General features: G+C 47.5%; 2 protein-coding genes across 6 annotated transcripts in view; one reads left to right on the top strand and one right to left on the bottom strand.

The window, feature by feature from the left end:
• Positions 1-146: 146 nt before the first annotated feature.
• Positions 147-19,330, top strand: LRRC41 (leucine rich repeat containing 41). Of its 2 annotated transcripts, XM_060021494.1 has the most exons (10): positions 147-364; positions 3,975-4,061; positions 5,841-5,911; positions 12,054-13,197; positions 16,380-16,640; positions 17,182-17,346; positions 17,439-17,537; positions 18,080-18,202; positions 18,427-18,502; positions 18,618-19,330. In XM_060021494.1, the coding sequence occupies exons 1-10, from the start codon at positions 166-168 to the stop codon at positions 18,835-18,837; spliced, it is 2,445 nt and encodes an 814-aa protein (XP_059877477.1). In that variant the 5' UTR covers positions 147-165; the 3' UTR covers positions 18,838-19,330. The 2 variants fall into 2 exon arrangements, with proteins under 2 accessions (XP_059877477.1, XP_059877480.1); XM_060021497.1 differs by lacking the exon at positions 16,380-16,640.
• RAD54L (RAD54 like) overlaps positions 15,064-22,818 on the bottom strand; it is a 27,534-nt gene continuing 19,779 nt past the window's right edge. For 3 of the 4 annotated variants that reach the window (XM_060021527.1, XM_060021505.1, XM_060021519.1), the window contains exons 12-13: positions 19,741-19,904; positions 19,404-19,645 (exon numbers count right to left, since the gene is read on the bottom strand). In XM_060021527.1, the coding sequence (XP_059877510.1) occupies positions 19,435-19,645; positions 19,741-19,904 (375 nt within the window). In that variant the 3' untranslated portion in view covers positions 19,404-19,434. Of the gene's footprint in view, positions 16,216-19,403; positions 19,646-19,740; positions 19,905-22,818 lie in introns of those variants that run through there. The other variant, XM_060021513.1, reaches the window with a different exon arrangement.

The raw sequence follows: 22,818 nt of genomic DNA, 5'->3' as shown, positions 1-22,818 counted from the left end.
GAAATATTGGCTTCTAAGAGACTTGGAAAGTATGCAGAAGTATTCGATGTTCCTTTAGCGCAATTCCCAGTCTTCCCCACATCGCTGATGGAACCGTCCTAACTGCTGACCTTTTCAAGATGGCGGCCCGCGAATGCTACTCTCGGGCTCGCGCACCTCCCCAAGATGGCGGCGCCCGAGGCCTGGCGCGCCCGGAGTTGCTGGTTCTGTGAGGTAGCGGCGGCAACGACCATGGAGGCCACGTCCCGGGAGGCGGCGCCAGCGAAGAGCTCGGCCTCGGGCCCCAGCGCTCCCCCCGCCCTGTTCGAGCTGTGCGGGCGGGCGGTGAGCGCCCATATGGGGGTTCTGGAAAGCGGGGTGTGGGGTAAGTCGCGGGGTGAGGGGCTACCTCTGGCAACGAGCGGAGACGGCCCAGCGGCCGGGGGGCGCGGGGGGCGAGGCCGGGAGGCCTGGAGCAAGGCCCAGCCCGGGGCACTGGAAGCCAGACCTTTGGGTCGGAGCATGAATTCCGTGACTGACAGGACTGGGCACAGTAAAGGCGGAGACCAAACCGGCAGGTGGACCCGCACCGCGGCCTGGCCGGGGGGCGCGGGGGGCGAGGCCAGGAGGCCCGGTCTGGGGCGAAGCGGGCCGGGCGACAGAGGCAGGACTGACTAGCCGGGCTGTGGGCTCCGAAGTGACACTCGGGCTGGGCCGGGCTGAGGAGTCTCGGATGTCTAACGGACGGTCAGGGATGGCCCTTCTGCTTGGGGGCGGGGGCCGAGGTTGCGAGGCCCGGACGGAGGCCAGGAGGCCCGGAGGCCCGGCCCGGGGCCACCTAACCAGACTGACGGCGCGGGGCCTCCGGCGTCTGCCTGACAGACCGCGGGGGCCGAGACTCCGGAGGCCAAGCTGCTGAGCGAGGGCAGCCAGTGGACTGGAGAGCGAGGGGATGGGGCTGCCAGAGAGGCTGAAAGGCTCGGGGCGCCGAGGCCTGTCTGACGGCCCGGGGCTGGAGGGAGCGAACAGACGGCCAGGGCCTCGGATGCCAAACTGACTGAGCGACGGACTGACGGGCAGGGCACGGAGCGCCGGAGGCCGCTCGGATTGGCCGGAGCGGCGAGGAAGGGCCAGAGAGCGGGTGAAGGGAGGCCGGGAGAGGATCAGCAATCGACGGAGGCGCGAATGACGGACAGGCGGGAAGGGCCACGGAGGCCCCAGGCGGGGCGACGGCCCGGGGATCCCGAACTGGGAGGGGGCGCGGCGCCGCTAGGAGGCCTGGGTCCGAGTGGAGTGAAAGGAGGCCCGGGCCTGAGAGCGGCCGAGACCGCCAGGCCCGGCCTGGGTTGAGGGTGCCCAGGCTGAGAAGCACAGGCGGGCGGCCTAGGGCGCTGGGATGAGGGCCTGGGAGGGTGAGCCGACTAGCCCGGCCGGGGGGCCTGGGAATACGGCGGCGGGGTGGGCCGGGTAACGGAGGAGGGAGGCCTGCGGGCGGATGGGCACGAGGAGGCCGGGCCGTGAGGTGGGTACCGCTGGTCGCAGTCTGGCAGCTGGGGAGGAAAGCGCGGGTGAGCGACCTGGGCACCGACGGTGAGAGTGAAAGAGAGGAAAGTGAGAGGTCTGGGGGTAGGCCTGCCCGCACGGGACGGAGGGAGGCCTTGGGCCTGACTGACTGCTGGTGTAAGGGGGTGGGGCCCGGAGGCCAGGGCTGAAGTTGGGTGAGGAGATGGCAGGCCAGGCCGAGGGCCCGGGGAGGGGGAGGGGGTGGCAGGAGAGGAGGCCCTGGGCCTTGGGGGGGGGGGTGTCTAGAGTAGGCCTCAGGAATGGTGGTGGTGGTGCTTTTGCGAGGAGGAAGGCCCGTGTAAGGTCAGGAGTCGGGGCTTGATGTCCTGGGATGGGGGTTTGGGTTACACGCCTGAGGAGGCCGATGTGGAGAAAAGGCCCTGGCGTTTGGGGGGTTGGGCCTCCAGGAATGAGCCCCAAAGCTGTGGAGTGGTTAAGGAGGTCCAGGGATGGAGGAAGGCCCTTGGTGGTGGTGGTGGTGGGGACGGATCCTGAAGAGGCCCAAGTGCCTTGTCTGCTGGGGGAAGACTGTTAGAAGTCCTCAGGCCTAGTGAGGGGGAGGGGATTGTGGAGGCCCTGGACCAACAACTAAAAGAGTAGAGTCAGGCTGACTCATGGGCAATGGGAGAAGAGTCTCAGTGGATCTGTGCAGGAGGCTCAGAAAAATCCTGGGGAATGTGGAAGAAGGTACAGTGGATCTGGCAGTGTCAGCCTGGACCTTCCAGAACGCTAAACCTGGCTACCAGGGCAGAGGACTGGGGGTGGAGGCCCAAAGTTGGGAAGGGGAAGCATTGACGATGTGGGCTGGAAAGAAGCAAGGAAGAGCCTGGCTTAAGAAGAATGGAGAAAGGTACAGAGGAGTTTGTGAATAACGGGATGAGAATCCCTGTGGCTGTGAGAGGGGATGGCTAAACAGGGGAGCATTATGGACAGAGGAGGAAGAGCTCCTATGGGCCTAGCCCAGGTGGACAGTCACACAGAATCAAGCTAGGTCTCTTAGAAAGGCCAAGTAAGAGGCCTGCTAAGCAATGCTATTTTGGAGGAAGGTCTCAGTGTGGGCTAACAGCCAGGAAAGCCTTCCTGGAAGTAGTGCACTAGCTTTTCTTTGTGTAGAGAGAGAAGAGGGGAAAATGAGTAAAGGCAGCAGGAAAGGATATAATGAGGAATAAAATAGGTATGTTATACCTTGAATGCCAGGATATGGAACTTGGACTTTATTTTGAATGCAGTAGAGTGACTACATTAGTATAATAGCATAGGGAATTAATGCTTTTCTTCAGCAGGTACATTGAGTACCTACTATGTAGAAAGAATTGTACTAGGCTCTTGGATATCTAGACTCAGTTATTGCATAAGTAAAGATAAAAGGAGATCCTGGAATGTAAGTTTTGAAAGAATTTTCTCAAGTATCATGATCTTAAGACTTGTTCTTGGCAGGACAGAGATGCTTTTGACAGGATAAGAATAATAATAGCTAAAATTTAGTGAGATTATGGACAGGCATAGTCTTCAAAAGATTATGAGCATGGTCTCCTTTAATTTTCACAACAATCTTAAGAGGTAGTTATTATTATCTCAATTTTAAAATTGAGGAAACTGAGGCTCAAAGACATTAATTTGTCCATGAATTCATAATTAAGTGGTACAATCAGGATTTCACCCAGTTTTGTCCAATCTAGAGATTAAACCATTTAGCCACAATACTGTAATGCCTCTCAGATCTAGGGAAGTTAGCAAGAGCAAGTTTTGTTTTTAAGATATATTGAATTAAGAGTATAGAGCCTAATTATTTCTATTCTTCATAGGAAAGTGCTAGTTCAGGGTATAGTGGGAGCCCAAAGGATGGAAGTGGCCAGTTTGGAAGACTGGGAAGGGATTTCAGGAAAGGCTTAATAAAGGGCATGTGATACGTGAAAGATGAGTAATTGATATGCTGAAAATGGCAAGAACATTCCCAGTGGAGAGAACAGCATGACAAAGGCACAGGCAGAAAGCAGGGAGTTAGGTAACTGAAAAAAGTAGTTTTTTATGGCTGAAGTGTAGGAGGCAAAGCAGGGAGCTGGAGAAGTTAGTAGGGCCCAGATTATGAAAAATTATGTGATTTTTTAAAATCACACATACTCAAAAGGACCTTTTAAATGAGGAATGGTCCATTAGGCTTGGGCAGAAGTGAACTGCCAGCTCCTAAATGAGCCTATCAGCTTGCTTTGTGGGATTATCTCACCCTTGAAGACATGCATGCCCCTGAAATTCCAGCTGCCAACTAAGTGGCTGAAGATAAGTGGACCAGAGTTTGAATTAAACTTAGGTTAGCTTCTATAAGTTCCACTCGTCAAGTGAGAAGTCTTGCCCTTCTGTTTTCCTTTCCAGTAGGATAAATAATGCTTGCAACTCTGGGAGAAAAAAGTAAATTTTATGTTTGGTTTTTGTAGCCCTCCCAGGCCCAATACTTCAAAGCATCTTACCTCTGCTCAATATATATTACTTGGAGAGGATTGAGGAAACTGCCCTCAAGAAAGGTGAGTGTTTTTCTGTCTTTTTTTCAGTCACTGATTGTAAGCAAGGCACCATGATGTTCTTCAGGTAAATATTACACCTGATACCTGCATAGAACTTCATGCTTTTCAAAAGTACCCTCACACCTATTTTCTTATCTGATTTCTCAATGTCCTGTGAAACACAAAACAAGTATGTGATCCCTATTATACTAATAAAAAAGAAACCACAGGCACACAACAATTAATAGCAAAGCCAAATAGAACCCAGACCTTTTGCAGGATCTTAGTTCCCCGACCAGGGATTGAACCCAGGCTCCGGCAGTGAAAGCAGCAAATCCTAACCACTGGACAGCCAGGGAATTCCTGAACACAGATCTTTTTTTTTTAAGTTATTTTTTTAAATTAATTAATTTATTTTTGGCTGCATTGGGTCTTCGTTGCTGCACACGGGCTTTCTATAGTTGTGGTGCACGGGCTTCTCATTGCAGTGGCTTCTCTTGTTACAGAGCACGGGCTCTAGGCACATGGGCTTCAGTAGTTGTAGCTCACGGGCTCAGTAGTTGTGGCTTGTGGGCTCTAGAGCATAGACTCAGTAGTTGTGGCACACGGACTTAATTGCTCTGCACCATGTGGGATCTTCCTGGACCAGAGCTCGAACCCTGTGTCCCCTGCATTGGCAGGCGGATTTTTAACCACTGCGCCACCAGGGAAGCCCCAGATCTTTTTTTTTTAAAATAAACTTCAGTTACGACAATGTATTTTTTTAAATTCATTATTTATTTATTTTTGGCTGCATTGAGTCTTAGTTGCAGCACGCGGGATCTTCATTGAGGCATGCAGAATCTTTCACTGCGGCACCCGGGCTTCTCTCTAGTTGTGGCATGTGGGTTTTCTCTTCTCTAGTTGTGGCATGCAGGCTCCAGGGCATGTGGGCTCCAGAGTTGTGGCGTGCAGGTTCCAGAGCGCGTGGGCTCTGTAGTTTGTGGCATGAGGGCCCTCTAGTTGAGGCGTGCGAGCTCAGTAGTTGTGGCACGCGGGCTTAGTTGCCCCACAGCACGCGGGACCTTAGTTCTCTGACCAGGGATCGAACCCGTGTCCATTGCATTGTAAGGAGAATTCTTTACCACTGGAGCACCAGGGAAGTCCCGAACCCAGATCTTTTGAATCTTTTTTTTTTTTTTTTTTTTTGCGGTACGCGGGCCTCTCACCGCCGCGGCCTCTCCCGTTGCGGAGCACAGGCTCCGGACACGCAGGCTCAGCGGCCATGCTTCCCGGGCCCAGCCGCTCCGCGGCACATGGGATCTTCCCAGACCGGGGCATGAACCCACGTCCCCCGCATCGGCAGGCGGACTCCCAACTACTGCGCCACCAGGGAAGCCCCTTTTGAATCTTTTGAATTAGTTTTTCTAATTTATCAAGCTGCCTCCCAAACCCCTCATTGGACACATCTGTTAATAGCTAACATTCATCTAACTAACCCTGTTCCAAGCACTGTCTTAGGCACTTTACCTGGGGAAACTCATTTAATATTTTCAACAACTCTGTGAAATTGCTATTAACAACTACATTTTATAGATAAGGAAACTGAGGTACAGAAAAATTAAGTATCTTGCCCAAGGTTACACTGCTAGACTATGGTTTGCTGATATTTGAAGCCAGGCAGTCTGTCGTTAGAGCCAGTGCTCTTTACCACTCTGCCATGTTGCTCCTGTGAACCTAGAAAAGGACATTAAAAGGCTGATGTACTTCACTCATGGAGACCAAGGAGCAGCCAAGTAAATGTGATATTTCTCTCTACAGGCCTCTCCACTCAGGCCATTTGGCGCCGACTATGGGATGAGCTGATGAAGACAAGGCCTTCCAGTTTGGAAGTAAGTTAAGGCACCAGGTAGAACTCTGGCCTGACTTTGCACAGTGAAAGCAGGAATAGCACACAAACACAAGCTGGGTACTGGTAAAGTGCAGGGGCAGGCATGGAATGAATTTGGGAAGAGGTCTCTGATGGCTTGTCATGAAGTTCTTTTCATTTGACATTTGTCACTGACTTGCTTGTTCACCATGTTTGCAGGTGACACAAAACAGGGAAAGGTAGTGATCACAATGGATGGCAGAACCTGGATTCAGATCTTGACAGGGCTGGAGCAATGGTCAAACCTAACAAGATGAAAGTTAGCAGAATAAACCAACTCTCCACTTGAGTCTAAAAAATTCTAATTGCATGACCTCAGGGTAGTGGGTGGAGGGGTCTGGCTCAGCAGCAGCTAGAATAAAAAAGATTAAGGGGGTTTAGTCTACATTGTGCTAAAGCCACTCATATAATGACTATATCCTGAGCTGTGTGAACTAATGTAACTATAATGTAGACTGAAAGACAAGGGGGATGATAGACCTGCTTGACTCTGCAGTGGTCAGGCTATCCCTGGAGTATGGAGAAAGAAGTCAAAGCCACATCATGTGAGTCACATTTGGAAGACTGGAGATGTTTTTCCTGAAAAAGAGAAGACTTGGGGAACATGAACTGTCTTGAAATATTTGAAAGAGGGATTAACAGACTTGTTCTGGGTGGAAGCTAAAGGAGGATAAATTTTTGCTAAACTGTAGAATTTTTAAACTCTGAGGTTATTGGTGATGAAACAAGCTAATTCCAGAGGTAATAAGCTTCCCATCACTAAGTGTTTAATAGAGTCTGGATAACCCCACCTGACACAAGGGTACTGTATCAATAGAAGAAGTTTGGCATTGTTGGAGATATTGGACAAGATACTTTTAGGGGTCCTCTTAGCCCTTAGAATAATAAGATTCTGTTATTCATTGGTTCAAATATAACTCACTGGAGCTCTCATTTAAACAGAATTCCTTTTACTGCTCCATAATTCGGTGACAGGACAGATTGAGTTCAATAAACATTTACTCAGACTTACCACATACCACATCTTATGCTGAATATTAGAGGTACAGACACAATCCCTAATCTTGAGGAACTGTCAGTTTAGTGGGGAAATCTGCAAACAAATACATCATGTATGGTAGGCCAAGTGGTATGATCGAGTGTAGCGAGAAGGTTGAAGGAAAAGGGAGTAAGAAATTCTTTCCTAGGAAGTAGTATTTGAACTGGGCTTTATATAGTGAATGAGGCCAAATGACAAGAGAACAAGCTTTTATCAGAAATTGGAGATTTATTTTGTGGGGATACACTAGGTTCAGTAATAACATTCAGCTCCATATCCTTCAGCTTTTCCACTTCTAGATGTAGATGCAGCCCCTGGAGTTCAGCATAATGACATTGAGGCCCAATGAAATTATCAGGCATTATGTATAGGAGTTAGGCCTTATGAGGAAGGAAAGTGGACACAAGAATGTTAAGAAACGGCAACAGCTTCCTGCAACCTTTAAAGAAACATGAGATTCACTTTGTCACAGTGTCTCCCAAGTAGTATGGTTGACTAACAGGTGATGGAGACTGTAATATCTTTCTCTTTGAGAAAGCTTTTTCCACCATTATCTCAAGCTTCCTGGGAAGGAATGTCTATTTGTTATCTGTTTCCTTGTCTCAGAGTATTTCAGAATATATAGGAAGCCCCAGGCCTGGTGGCCTAACAGTCACCTACGCAGAAGTCCTGACTTGGAGCATCATATCCATTCCAGAGGGTGTCTGCTTCCACTTCCCACTTTTGCATAACAGTAACCTTCACTTCATTCATAATTCAGACAGTTATTGAGTGACTATTCAGTTCCAGGCACTATGCTAGGTTCTAGGTATATAGTGGTGAGCAAGATAGAGTACCTGGTTGCTTATGGAGCAATAGTGTTTCAGACTGTGTAGTACTAGTGTATATGTGTATTAAGAGATCTGCAGAATAAAATAGATATTCTGGAGACAAAGCAATGGGGAAATGAAGGATTATTCAATCAGTGGTTCTCTAGTAACTGGTTAACCATTTGGAAAAAATAAAGTTAGAGCCTCACTTTACAATATACTCAATTTCTATATAGATTAAAGATTACATTGTAAAAAGTAAAAGCACAAAACAGTTTTAAAAAAGAATAAAGGTGACTGGTTATCTAATCTCAGGGTGGAGAGTACTAGTAAATAGGCAGAACCAAAAAAGAAAATATGGACACATCTGGCCACATAAAATGCCAACACTATAAATACAATTTAAAAGGCACGTAAAAGAATGTTTGCAACAATATTTGCAATATAAAAGGATACAGAAGATAAGACAGGTGAACAGTAGAATAAAATGAATACAGATTTGGACAAGTTTCAAAATATACAAAAATCTCCAGTAAAGTAAAAAATGTTCAATCTCATTAATAATAAAAAAATGGGAAAGTAAAATTATACCTCTTAAATTAGTGAAGTATTGTTTTAATTTGGTTTTGTTTTAAAAGATAATTCCAGGGGTGGGTAGGACTTGCATTTTAATATGCTGGTGGTGGGAGCAGAAATGTTACAACTTTCTTGGTGGGCAATCTGGTGATAATTGTCAAGAGTCTTTAAAATATTCAAATTCTTCAACTAGAAATTTTAAGAAGTATATATCTTATGGTATATAAAATTGAGATACTCGTGAAGATTTATTTCCAGATGTTCATTACAGCAAAGTTTAATATAAAAAGCTAGAAACAATTTAAGTATTCAATAATATAGAAATTATTAAATATAGTACATCCATATTTTCAAAATATTAATAAAGTCATTCTAAAAATATTTAAATACGTGGTGGTAAAAATGTTTAATGATGTGGTGATATGTAATGTTTAAAAAAAAAGCCCAGCATTTGAAACTGTTCAGAATTGTCTCAGTGTTATAAACACAAATACCTATAGCTCATCACATATACATATACACTCCAAAAAGTTGGTTTACACATGATTTTTGATTTGCTTCCTTATAGTTCCACAAACAATATTTCTGTTATCAGAAAAACAGTGGACGATATATAGTTTATGAGCATTTGCAGGCTCTAACAGTTTAGTACAAGAAAATATTTAGCTCTCCCTAGTTTGTACACACTTCTTCCTTCCCTACCAGTACCTGAGCTGCCAGCCCGTTGTGGATGGGCCAAGGACTGATTGTGTTGGTAAGCAAATGTCATGTCACCTCTTTGGTGGTGCCTTATTTCCCCTACTCTCCCCCAAAAGAAAGTATTTAAATCACTTTGCATTGTCTGAACTATAGTGTATGAACTGTAGTGTACAGGTCCACAAAATGAGTGGTTTGGACTAGATCTCTCAGGTATTTTTCAGCTTTGAAGTTTTAGCATAGAATCTTCTACAAGGTGGTGATGGAATAAAATGCAGTGAATTGCTATCTGCTTATGCATTAATTCATGAGAAAGAAGCCATTGCAATAGTCAACTAATTTTACATACTCATTTAATTTTCACAACAACTCTGTCATGTAGGTATAGTTTTCTTCCTCAGTTTACAGATGATGAAACTGAGGCAGAAAGAGGAAAAGTGACTTACCTAAGGTGACAGTTCATGAATGGCTGACCGGACATTCAAGTTGAGGCAGTCTGGCTCTGGAGTGCATGCTCTTAATCACTATGTCATGCTGCTTTCACTGTGGTTATCACAGGTCTGGGGTGTTCCAATTTCAAATATTCTCTCCTATTGTCTTTGTAAACCAATAAAATGTCTGAAAAACCCAAGTATTTAGTTATCTAAAGTTCATATTCCACATGCCTTATAGTCGGAAACAGCCACAATATCTTGGTTCACGTTCACATATTTGTCCATATTTTAGGCCCAGATCTCATGGTAACCATCTATTTCACTTGTGAAGTTGAAGCCTTGCTAGGGATACCTGCAAGTATTTTTCAAGGCTGTGTGGGCCAGCAAATGTGTGAAAAAAGTGCTAGAATGAGGCAGGATTAAAGGATTCAGGAATACCCTCTTAGCTTCCACTTAAGGCTGAGTAGAGATTTGGTTGCCAGGTATTTTTTTCTGCTGCCCTCAGGCCCCCACACTGCTGCTGGAGGGGCCTTTCTCACTTGTTGTGCCATGCAGTTAGCTTAAACATGAAGTCGTTCCTAATTATTACCACAGCAGGGTCTTGGGGAATAGCTAGGGCAAAAGGAATGACACTTTTGCCTGAGAATAGGGGCCCACCTCCTGCCTGCCAAGAACCTCATATAAACTGAGGGTCAATCTGGTATGAGGGAATGCACGGAGGCAGGGTAGATACCAAAGGAAGTATCTTATTTTTAGCCTTTGGGAACCTCAGGCCCCACCACCTTCAGGTTGAATAAGCACCCTGCTTAACAGGCTCTGCCTCCATCCAGTCCATTTCACATTTCCCATGTGGGGTAATTATTATCATTAACAGAAGTTACATTTTGTATTTTACAGTTTACAAGGTGCTTTAAACTTGCACTGTCTCATTTGATCTTCACAACAAACCTGTGAAGCAGGTGATATTATCCACATTTTACAGATGAATAAAGAGGTTTAAAGAGGTCCAGAGTATAGTGGCAGAGCTGGCACTTTTATGAAAGTCATCAGACTTTCTATGCACCTTAGGAGAGAATGGGGACTTAGAGAAATATCAATATTTGTCTCAATGTGTCCTTTGGGGGTAGGTAGCAGTAATTCCTAATCTCTGATATATACATCAGAATCATCTGGGGAAGGTTTAAAAAATAAAGATGCATGGACCTTACCTCAGATGTAACATAATATAATCACCAAGTCTGGGTACATGGCATATGAATTTTGGGAAAAAGCTCCACAGTAAATTCTGATGTATATCAAAGCTTAAAAATCACTTGTGGAAAAAAAAAAATCACTTGTGTTCAGTTCTTCTAAATGTATCAGAATAGCCTGATGAAATCTCATACCCATCAAAGCAAAGTATTGCCTTGGAGAAAACTAAGGCACTAGTTTTCTAGTTGCTGCCTCCTCTCCAGGAATTTCTAATCTGGTTGGGATGAGATGTGTATACAGGAAGAGACTCAACACCATGAGACATATGTACCAACATCTAAGACCTGAGTAGTCAGTATCAGAGTACCAACATGAGAGGTAGGGGGGAGGGGTAGAAAGTGGGGCAGACACTCAATGAGACCAACAGCCTCAAAGAGCAAAATGTTGGTAGGTCTTCATGAAGTCTATTTGATCTGGCAATGGAGAGCATTTCTGGCAGAGGTAGGAAAGGAAAAAGAAGGCACGTTTGGGTCAGTGAGGTGACCAGTTTCGCCAGAGCAAAGCATTCATGAGCAAGGTGTGGCAGATAAAGCTTCTCAGGTAGGCAGAGGCTATATTGTGGACAGCTTTCCCTGCCAGTCTGAGGAACTTCAAATGTGTTGCAGCACTGATCCCCTAAGCAGTGGGGAGACATTAGGGGTTTTAAAGGAGAATAATGTAATCAGAGTTTTGTTTTTTAATACAAAGATGAACCCAGTGGACTTGTGCAAAAGTTTGGGAAGGGGAACAAGTAGAGGAATCAGGAAGCTAATGAAGTAGCCAGGTGTTAGGTGATAAGGGTCTGAACAAAGGTGGTAGCGTTAAGAATGGAAAGTTAGGATCAGGGTCTAAAAACAAGTGTGGAAGAACTTACAGGGTTGAATGTTTCACTTGGGAGGCACTATAGTAATAGCCTCTGGAACCAAATTTCCTGGGTTCCAATCCTTTTTTTTTTTTTGGCTATGCCGTGTGGCTTGTGGGATCTTGGTTCCCCGACCAGGGATTGAACCTGGGCCCTCAGAAGTGAGAGCTCAGAGTCCTAACCACTGAATCACCAGGGAATTCCCTCCTGGGTTCAGATCCTAATCCTGCCCCTTAACTGTGTAACCACAGGCAATAACATTTGTGCCTTGGTTTTCTTACCTGTAAAATGGATCTAATAGTAATATATACCTCAAAGATGTGAGGATTAAATGAACTTGCATACATTATTTAGAATGTTACCTGGCTCGGTAAACAGCTAGCTATTGGAAGGAAGGAAACTGGGTTCCATGGGTAGCACTTAGTATCACAGCTGTCTGGAATGTTCTCTGCTTTCAGAGCGTGACCTGTTGGCGAGCCAAGTTTATGGAGGCCTTTTTTTCCCATGTTCTACGTGGGACCATTGATGTGTCTTCTGACAGGCGTCTTTGTGACCAGCGCTTCTCACCTCTCCTGCATAGCTCCCGCCATGTCCGGCAGCTCACCATCTGCAACATGCTGCAGGGTGCGACTGAGCTGGTGGCTGAGCCCAATCGCAGGGTTCTGGAGACCCTGGCCAGTTCCCTGCACACCCTCAAGTTCCGCCACCTGCTTTTCTCTGATGTGGCTGCTCAGCAGTCACTTCGGCAGCTGTTGCATCAGCTTATTCACCATGGGGCTGTCAGCCAGGTGTCGCTGTACTCCTGGCCTGTACCTGAGTCAGCCCTTTTCATTCTTATCCTCACCATGAGTGCTGGCTTCTGGCAGCCAGGCCCCGGTGGCCCACCCTGCCGCCTCTGTGGAGAGGCCTCCCGAGGCCGGGCCCCATCCCGAGATGAAGGGTCCCTCCTGCTGGGCTCACGCCGGCCTCGCCGGGATGCTGCTGAGCGATGTGCTGCAGCCCTGATGGCCTCCCGGCGGAAGAGTGAAGCCAAGCAGACGGCCAGAGGTGCACCTGCCGCTCGGGTAACACGCCGGAGCACACAGGAGAGCCTGACAGCAGGCGGGACAGACCCTAAGAGGGAGCCGCTCCCTCCAGCCACTTCCCATGAGGCTCCTGGCACCAAACGCCCACCCTCTGCTCCAGCCACCACCTCCTCTGCCTCTGCTTCTTCTTCCACATCCTCATCTAAACGGGCTCCAGCTAGCTCAGCCCCACAGCCTAAGCCCCTAAAGCGTTTTAAGCGAGCTGCAGGGAAGAAGGGTGCTCGCACCCGTCAGGGGTCTGGTGCTGAATCTGAAGACCTATATGACTTTGTTTTCATTGTGGCGGGTGAGAAAGAGGATGGGGAAGAGATGGAGATCGGGGAAGTGGCTTGTGGAGCACTGGATGGATCAGATCCCAGTTGCCTGGGGCTTCCAGCACTGGAGGCCTCCCAAAGATTCCGCAGCATTTCCACCTTGGAGCTCTTCACGGTTCCACTCTCCACAGAGGCGGCTCTGACACTGTGCCACCTGCTGAGCTCCTGGGTGTCTCTGGAGAGCCTCACACTCTCCTATAATGGTGAGTGCCCTGGAGGGGCAGGGGTTGGGTCTCCCAGCAGCACCAGCTGTGTGCCCAACCCTGTGGAGGGGAATAGGGGGTATGATCAGGAAGCTGCCTCCTCACAGGGAGGCAGAAGGCACACACATGATATAGTGGCAGACTGTCGGTGCTAGAGAAGATGAACACAAGGTCTACAGGCTTGATTTAGTTGGAAGCAGGGGTTCCTGAGGGACAATGAGAATCTGAAGAATGAGTCTACCTTAGATATGGTAGGCAAACCAAGGACAGGTGGGAGAATATAGTGTATACAGGGCCAACCAGGACTGAGGTTGGATCTCACTAATCATACCAAAGCAGCTATATAAAAAGGTGTGGGATACCTTTTTAAAAAAAAAATCAGACCAGCAACCTGCAAAACAGCCCTCAGTTCTTTCCCATCTGGTTGTGCCCAGCTAGCCAAATTTCAGTTCTGGCTAAATCCAGCAATCTGCCTAGGTTGCTGAACACTGCTAGAGAAAGTCACACAACTGCAGATTGGTGCTACTATATACATTCATGGTCATCATCCTCATATGAACCCTGTCTGCAACATCAGTTCCATTCCTACCCTACCACTTCAAACCCTTCTTTTCCTCTCAGCAGATGACCACCTACTTCACAGAAAATAGAAGCCATCACACATGAACTCCTTCAACATGTTAACCAACCTAGAAACTCCTACACCTGCACTCTTCCTTTCTTCCTTCATCACAATGGGAGAAATGGCTGCCCTATCTAAGGCTAACTCTTCTGCCTGTGCTCTGGATACATAACCTCTTAACTCCTTAGGAAAGCACATTTTTCAAATGCCTCAATAAGAGCTAACTTTTATATACTGCCTACTATGCATCTGGCATATTTTAAATATTCTTTTTTTAAAAATTATTTTATTTATTTATTATTTTTGGCTGCATTGGGTCTTCATTGCTGCACGCGGGCTTTCTCTGTTGCGGCGAGTGGGGGCTACCTTTTGTTGCGGTGTGAGGGCTTCTCACTGCAGTGGCTTCTCTTGTTGCGGAGCATGGGCTCTAGGCGCGCAGGCTTCAGTAGTTGTGGCTCGAGGGCTCTAGAGTGCAGGCTCAGTAGTTGCGGCACACGGGCTTAGTTGCTCCGCGGCATGTGGGATCTTCCCGGACCAGGGCTTGAACCCGTGTACCCTGCATTGGCAGGCAGATTCTTAACCACTGCGCCACTGGGGAAGCCCCTTTAAATATTCTTTAACTAATTTAATCCTTACAATTCTGAGGTCAAGTGACTTGCCCAGGATAAGTTAGTAAACTGTAGAGCTAGAATTCAAACCCAGGTAACCTGGCTCCAGAACTCATGCTTATAAACCACTTAATGCTGCCTCTCTTCTCTCAATCAGGTATCCACCAAAAACTACCACCACCACCTCCATCTATTCCATTTATTAACTGTCCTATTCTTCCATGCCCTTCAGAGACAACCTTAAGAGTCATCTGTGCCCTCTTCTCTCACAGCCACTCCAGCCTTGCTTCCACCCTGTCTACTGCATCAAGGACCTCGAGGTGACCAACGTCATCCTTGTTGCTAAGTCCAATATATACCTTTCAGTCATCTTAAATTAATTCTCGGCATCATCTGCTATTAAGTATTGTCTTCTTCGTGAAATAGTCTCATTTCTACTACCTCAAAATTTTCTGAGTTTTTTTTTCCTCCCTTTCTGGACATTACTTCTCTCTTAATGTTCAGAGATCCTCAAAACTCTCCCAGTTTACACATGCTTACTGGACTTCGTTTCAAAGACCAACTATGCTGAAGACACCCCCATTTTATGACATTAGCCCAGATCCTCCTCCTAAACTCCAGACCTATTTATCCATCTGACAACTAGATATCACAGGATTCATAAACCACACTCCCCAACCTGAATGCGTCTTCTTCCTTCTAAACAGACCTTCCTTCTGTTCTCAGTGACATCACAGATTCAGTTGCTCAAAAAAAGCCTGGATTCTCTTACGCCACATATATTTGGCTACCAGGTGGTACAATCTCTCAGATTCATTTATCTCCACATTCTTAATTCAGACTACCATTACCTCTCATCTGGATTCACCATTTCAGCAGTTCCTTCTGACTCCATACACACCATACAACTCATTTTTTACACTGCAACCCAAGCATTTTCAAAACTGCAAATCTGTCAATCATCTAAAAATTCAACGGCTTCTTGTCACTGTATGTTTTTACTTAGAGGGCCATTCATGTTCTTACCCTGCTTACCTCTATAGTTGAATCGTCCCTCCCTCATACTTTACACACCAGCCACATTGAGTATTTCTCAGTTCTTGGAACCTGCCACTCTTTCTCCTTCAGGTCTTGATATATGCCAAGTTCACTCTGCCAGTCACTCCTCCTTTTAGCCTCTCTTTTATGTTCTTTAGGACTCAGCCAGAGAGTCTTTACTGACGAAAGCTAAATTGGGTGTTAAGTACCCATCCTTTTACTTCCACAGCACTCTACTTCCCCAGTTCCCACCATCTGCTTTTGTTATCAGGCTGTATAGGCAGGAACAAGATCTGCTGCTCATGACTACCTAGCAGAAAAACAAGCTTACCAGGTGCTTACCATGGGTAAGGTTTAGTTGAATGAATGAATCAAAAGGAGCCTGCTCAGTCCAAGGAGAGATAAAGGTGTGGCTTCCAAGGAATTATTTGCTCTGTGGCATTAAGCAACTGCCCTAACCTTTCTGGATCCTACTCCCTTCTGTGGGATGTGGTTATCGTTTTCGGCCCTATTCCCACCCAATGAATTTAAAAGTATTCCCTATTGGATCACTGTCACTCTCCTGCTTAGTTTTCAGATGTTCCCCATGACCTATAGGAAAAGTCCAGAGATCTCTGCTGCTGTCTGGGCCCATCAATCAGCTAGCAGCCACATGCTGTCCCACCACATCCTATCTTCTGTTTTGTGACTCTGCCCTGACTGATGTTTGAGGGCATGGCCCAGTAGAGGCGGCATCAGTAAGCTGGTTACCTGAGGAAAAAGCAAGACAATGGATGAATAGCTGAGAATGATTTAAAATAATCTGAGCCAAAGCTCAGATTTGGTAGTTATCAACAGAAATATTTGGAGTTGTATCTGAGTATTACCCCTACTGATACTCCCACATGACTGACCCAATCTCTTTCCTGCCATAGGCCTGGGCTCTAATATCTTCCGCCTGCTAGATAGCCTGCGGGCCCTGTCAAGCCAGGCTGGATGCCGCCTCCGTGCCCTGCATCTCAGTGACCTGTTCTCACCACTGCCCATCCTGGAGCTGACACGTGCCATTGTGCGAGCCCTGCCCCTGTTGCGGGTCCTCTCTATTCGTGTCGACCACCCTAGCCAGAGGGACAACCCTGCAGTACCAGGGAATGCAGGGCCCCCTAGCCACATAATTGGGGATGAGGAGATACCAGGTGAAGTACTATGCGCGTGTGTCTATCTCCACAGACGTGTGCAGGTCTATTTGTGTGGGGAAGGCAAAAGATCTCTAATCCAGGCCAGTCACCACACATTCCTGGCTTATCTGTAATTTGTTGCCTTTAGAGCCCGTTCTTAAAGATAACCATGGGTTGGATAGATCCCAGACCAACACTAGCCCCGTAGGGAGTGACTATGGCAGATCTGTCTCCAGAAAGGGGTCTGAACCAAAACAGACCTGACCGTTAGACTAGATTGGGTCCCCATGCTGTATGTCCCCTTAGTTCCTGCATGTCTCATATGCCACCATGCTGCATACTCTACTTGTGTCTGATTAGTTGTGTTCTTGGATTAAAAGCACCGTTAAGGACAAGGACTAAATCGTATATTAGCATACTGCCTCGCATATAGTAGGCACTCAAGGACAAGTAGACGAATAAATGATTTTTCAGTGAATCCTTTAAGGACAGGATGGGACCTGCAATGGGAGAGAAGTAGCAATGGCCAGCTGTAATCTTGTCTCCCTACCATATCCAGAAAACTGCCTGGAACAGCTGGAGATGGGATTTCCACGGGGAGCCCAGCCAGCCCCACTGCTCTGCTCTGTACTGAAGGCCTCAGGTTCTCTGCAGCAGCTGTCCCTGGATAGTGCCACCTTTGCCTCTCCCCAAGATTTTGGGCTTGTGTTGCAGACACTCAAAGGTAGGACCCAGTTAGAATGGTAAAGGGAAAATAGAAGGGGACTTTGCATTGTTCTTTGAGAACACTAAGGTCCATAAACTTTCCCGATCCAGAGTACAACCTAGCTCTGAAAAGGCTGAGCTTCCACGACATGAATCTGGCTGACTGTCAGAGTGAGGTGCTGTTTTTGCTCCAGAATCTGACTCTTCAAGGTAAGTTCATCCAGAGCCTGGGGCATTCGTGGGTCCTCACTGCAGATCTGCCACGGTCTCACTGAAGGAGCAAGCCACTGTTCTTTTCTTGGCCTTATGTCAACTATAAAATGATCACAGAACCTGCATCACCTTCCTTCTAAAGGGTCCCCTACTCAACTCTTCCTATACTAAACATGGGAAATTACTCACTTGGAGAGTGCTTCACCTAAAAGTTTTTCTTACCTTCCAGTGGCTGACAAATGATGGTGGTGGGAAGGGATAAATGTGCTGCCAGGAGCCCCCTCATAGACTTGTAGCTAATGCCCACCCCTGCATAGAAGGAAGTGTATGGAGGTCTGTGCAGAGAGCCTCCCCTGTAGGCTCAATCTCTGGTTTGAATACTGACTTAGTTGCAGCCTTGCTTGGGGTTTTGGACAAATTATTTTCTCCTTCTGGGACTCTGTAAAATGCTCATATACCCCTTGCTAAGGCCCTGGGGCCGGAGGGGCAGCACCAGTTCTCATGCTGCCATCAGAACTTATTCCACTTTCTCTTGACAGAGATTACCTTCTCCTTCTGCCGTCTGTTTGAGAAGCGCCCGGCCCAATTTCTGCCTGAGATGGTTGCTGCTATGAAGGGCAACTCCACACTGAAGGGCCTCCGGCTGCCAGGGAACCGCCTGGGTGGGGGCAGGGCCCTGAGGAGGGAGAGGGGGAAGGAGCCAGTCCTTTGACCTAGAAATTCAGTGGGTGAAGGCATACACCTCTCCACTGGGAAGACGGGGGTTGGGATATAGTTGTGCTGGGGCTTTAGGAGTCTGGGCTTCTCCCCAGCCAGAACTGGGTTGGGATACCCTTGTTCCCTGTTCTTGGGTAGAGGTGATGAGTATTTCTCCCCTTCTCCCCAGGGAATGCTGGCCTACTGGCCCTGGCAGATGTATTCTCAGAGGATTCATCCTCCTCTCTGTGTCAGCTGGATATCAGGTACATGTGGGTGTAGGGAAGGTGAAGGGAGGGCAACGACAAGGGATGGAGCTGCAGGGACACAGACCAGGGATTAGTTGACTCCTGGGTGTCTAATCCTTCTCACCCCTACCAGTTCCAACTGCATCAAGCCAGATGGGCTTCTGGAGTTTGCCAAGCGGCTGGAGCGCTGGGGCCGTGGGGCCTTTGGTCACCTGCGCCTCTTCCAGAACTGGCTGGACCAGGATGCAGTCACAGCCAGGGAAGCCATCCGACGGCTCCGCGCCACCTGCCATGTGGTTAGCGACTCGTGGGACTCATCCCAAGCCTTCGCAGATTATGTCAGCACCATGTGATGGGCCCATGCCTCACAGGCCCATACTCAGTACCATCAGCTTGCCGGGGCTGAGGCATGGGCTGCCCAGAACTCCCAACCACCAATTCTATCTTTCTCTTTCTGTCACCTTTTTTCTCTTTCTTCCTTTTGCCCTTGCACTGAGGTCTTGGACGCCTTGATGGGGCCCAGCAAAGGCATTCCCACAACTGGGTTTAGAGCCTTTGGGCTCCTTACTCAGTACCCTGGGCCAGGAGGTCACAGTGGTCATTAATCACTGAGGACAGACCCCACCCCCTTCCCTGCCCCAGGGTTCCTGCTTTCCCTCCTCAAGCAGTTACCCAGGCTTTAGTGAAGTGTAGGAGTGCCCACTACCAGGCCTCTCCTCTACTGGGCTCACCATGCTGCTCCCAGGCCTCAGTCCCTTTCATACCTTTATTCCTTTCTTTTTTTTAACCAAAAAAGTTTTTCTTATAAAATAAATTTTGGGCAAACATCATGCAGCCCTTCTTGATGATTTTTCTCTCAGAGAACAAAATTCAACAGTGCCCTATGGGGCAGGGAGCCCCCTTTCCCCAACTTCTTCCTCTTAACAGCTACACACCAGACCAGCTGGTTATCAGTGGAGGCCCTGCTGCTCCTCATGGGAATGCTGGTGGAAGACGAAGGTGATGGCAGTGGAAGCAGCATCCCAGGCAGCCTGGAGTACCTCATCCTTGAGCCCCCGCTTATCAGTGCTATGGTTCCACTGAGCCAGGTCTGAGGTGCAGTCAGAACCATCAGGGGGTGGCCAGACCTGGTGGTTGTTGACACAGCGGTGGCAGCGCAACCTGCGGGCAGAGGACAGAGCTGTGGTTACTGTAGATCCCATCTCCATGCTGTGTAGGGTGTTCAGAGGTAATGGCCAGCAGGGCACTTCACCCACCTGTCATGTGTGTCACTGGGGCTAGCCTCATCCAGGGTAAACAGCTCCTTCAACTCGCCTAGAGAGAAGTGCCGCTCCACATCCTGCTCCTCGTCCACCACACAGCTGCTCAGTGCCTTCTTGTGGCTCTGACGCTGAAAGATCTTCTCCTCAATGGTTCCTGCCTGGGGGTGGGGGGTAGGGGTGGAAGCCAGGGCTAAGTCACCTCCAAACATAGGGGGCAGGAAAACCCAGGGGTTGAAACTATAGCCACCCAAGAGAAGGGGAGATGAATGAGAAGAGTCTTGCAGCAATAACTCTGTTCATCTAAGCCAGCGGTCCGCAACCTTTTTGGCACTAGGGACTGGTGGTTTCGTGGAAGACAATTTTCATACAGACTGGTGACGGGTGGATGGGGGGGTGGGGAATGGCTCAGGTGGTTAACACGAGCAATGGGGAGCTCCACATGAAGCTTTGCTCACTTGCTGCTCACCTCCTGCTGTGCGGCCCAGTTCCTAACAGGCCGTGGACCAGTTCCAGTCCCCAGCCCAAGGGTTGGGGACCCCTGATCTAAGCCCATTTTCCCAGTCTATCTTTTGGGAATATGACTTGTGCATGTCTGCCCACCCAGGATATTTTCTGTGCCAATGGAGGATTCCAGGGCCTCGCTAAATTTCTTCAGGGTGGGCTGAGGTTTGTCTGCAGCAGCAGATCTCCACACCAAGTCCAAATCTCACTCACTCAAGTAAATGTCCTTTGAGTATCCTATGCCAGGCCCTGTGCTAATGCCAGGATACAAAGAAGAATCCAATATGATCCTTATTCTTAAACTCATAGACTACTGCGGGAGAGAGAGACATATAATTGGTACAATGATAGAAATCTGTATAGGATACCCAGGGACCCACAAGAGGGATGGTGGAATGGAATAATGTTGAAAATCTTGAAAGTAAGGATTATCCTTGAGCTGAATCTTGAAAAATGAATAGATGGTTTACAAGGAAAGAGAGAAGGCATTCCACGTGTAAGAACAAAACCAATAAGCCTGGCCTATTAGAGGACTGTGAGGAGTCTGGCCTGTCTAGAGGATGGTAGGAGTACAGTATGTAAGAGCTGGGACTAAGAAAGCCCCATACTGGAGAAACTTGGATGCCAGGCTAAAGAGCTTGGCCTTGTCTTGGAAGTGAAAAGCAAAGTTAGAATTTTTGGAAAGCTCATTCCAGAAGTAGTTGTGAAGAATGCGTTATGATAAGACCAAAGGTAAAGAATTAGGGAGTCAGATGACTATGATTTTAGTATGGAATGGAGAGGAAGGTTAGATTAAGGAAATTTTGAGAAGGTAAAATCAATGGTATAATTAGAATCTGGTTAGGAAACAGAATGGTCCAGTAGGATGATATCCAGATTTGGGTTGGGTGGATAACAGAGCCATTAAATGACAAAATTCAGAAGGGGATACTCGTAAGACATTTAAGTAGAAATATACAGTAGGTGATGGAAATATGGGTCTAGAACTCAGGTAAGAGATCTGGGCTAAAAAGTTAATTAGAGACTTGTCAATATAATGAGTGCATATAATCACAGCGGTAGGAAAACCAGAGTGGAGTTTCCAAAGAGAAAAGAATTTTAAGATTTGTAGCCAACAGTGTCAGATATACAAAGAAGAAAAATCAAGAGTCTCTTGTTTTAGCAATTAGGAAGCCAATACATCGAAAGCAGGTTCAGTGGCATAACTGGTGAGATAAGTGAATAGGAGATGAGATGAAGTAAATCTGTAGGCTTTGGAAAAATCTGACAGTGAATGAAAAGTAACCCAAGGTAGTCACTGCAATAGGACAGAGGGTTGAGAAACTTGTTTTTAAGGTGAGAGCTACTTGACAATGTTTACAGACTTCAGGGAAATAAAGGATAAACTGATCAACTAAGAAAGGAAAGGATAGGAAAAGGGTCTAGAGCAGAGCTGGAATGATAAGCCTCGAACAGAGAGGAAGGAAATGATTTTCCTTTGAGAATGGAAGGGAAGAGCAGGTGTAAAGACTGACAGAGAGAGGAAGTTAGGCAAGAGAATTTAAGCTTGGTAGCCTACATTTTCTCTGTGAAGTAGAAGACAAAGTCTCTCCAGAAAGAAGGAAAGACAGGGCCAGGTAGGAAGCTTGAGGAAAATGGTGAAGGCTTGAAGTAGCTGGTGAAGGAAATGAGATATGGCCCCGCTCAAAATGGACAATTAATCTGTGGTAGCGCCAATCTGTAAACGCAAGCTGTATCTGGCGCAGAAGCTGAAGCTGAGAACAGCTATAAGGATCCACATGGAGTAGGTATTAGGAGAAGAGTGGCTGAAAGGATGCACGATGAGGATCAGGCTGAATAGAAAGGGAAGCCAGACTGGGAGGAGCTGGGGTGGGGGTAACTAGGGACATGAGGTTGAAACAGATATAGGAGGTATGAGAAAGCTGGAAGGACAGGAAATGAGAGTAGAATGATAGGTATTAATTAAAGTTCTGGGTACTGTGTAGTTTGGGTACTGTTACAAGTTCCATACTGTGGCCTTTGGAAAAATGAGAGTAAAAAAATGAGGGGGAGGACTTCCCTGGTGGCACAGTGGTTAAGAATCCGTCTGCCAATGCAGGGGACATGGGTTTGAGCCCTGGTCCGGGAAGATCCCACATGCCACGAACCAACTAAGCCCGTGCTCCACAGCTACTGAGCCTGCGCTCTAGAGCTCACGAGCCACAACTACTGAGTCCGCATGCCTAGAGCTAAGCTCTGAAACAAGAGGAGCCACCGCAATAAGCCTGTGCACCACAACAAAGAGCAGGCCCCACTCACAGCAACTACAGAAAGCCCGCAAGCAGCAATGAAGACCCAACAACGAAGACCCAATGCAGCCAAAAATAAATTATTTTTTTATTTTTTATTTTTTTAAAAGGGACTTCCCTGGTGGTGCAGTGGTTGGGAATCTGCCTGCCAATGCAGGGGACACAGGTTCGAGCCTTGGTCCGGGAAGATCCCACATGCTGCAGACCAACTAAGCCCGTGCGCCACAATTACTGAGCCTGCGCTCTAGAGCCCGGGAGCCACTACTGAGCCCGCGTGCCACAA

The sequence above is a fragment of the Delphinus delphis genome, chromosome 1, assembly GCF_949987515.2.
Source record: "Delphinus delphis chromosome 1, mDelDel1.2, whole genome shotgun sequence".
Lineage (NCBI taxonomy): Eukaryota > Metazoa > Chordata > Mammalia > Artiodactyla > Delphinidae > Delphinus > Delphinus delphis.
This window is presented reverse-complemented; position numbering and strand designations above follow the sequence as displayed.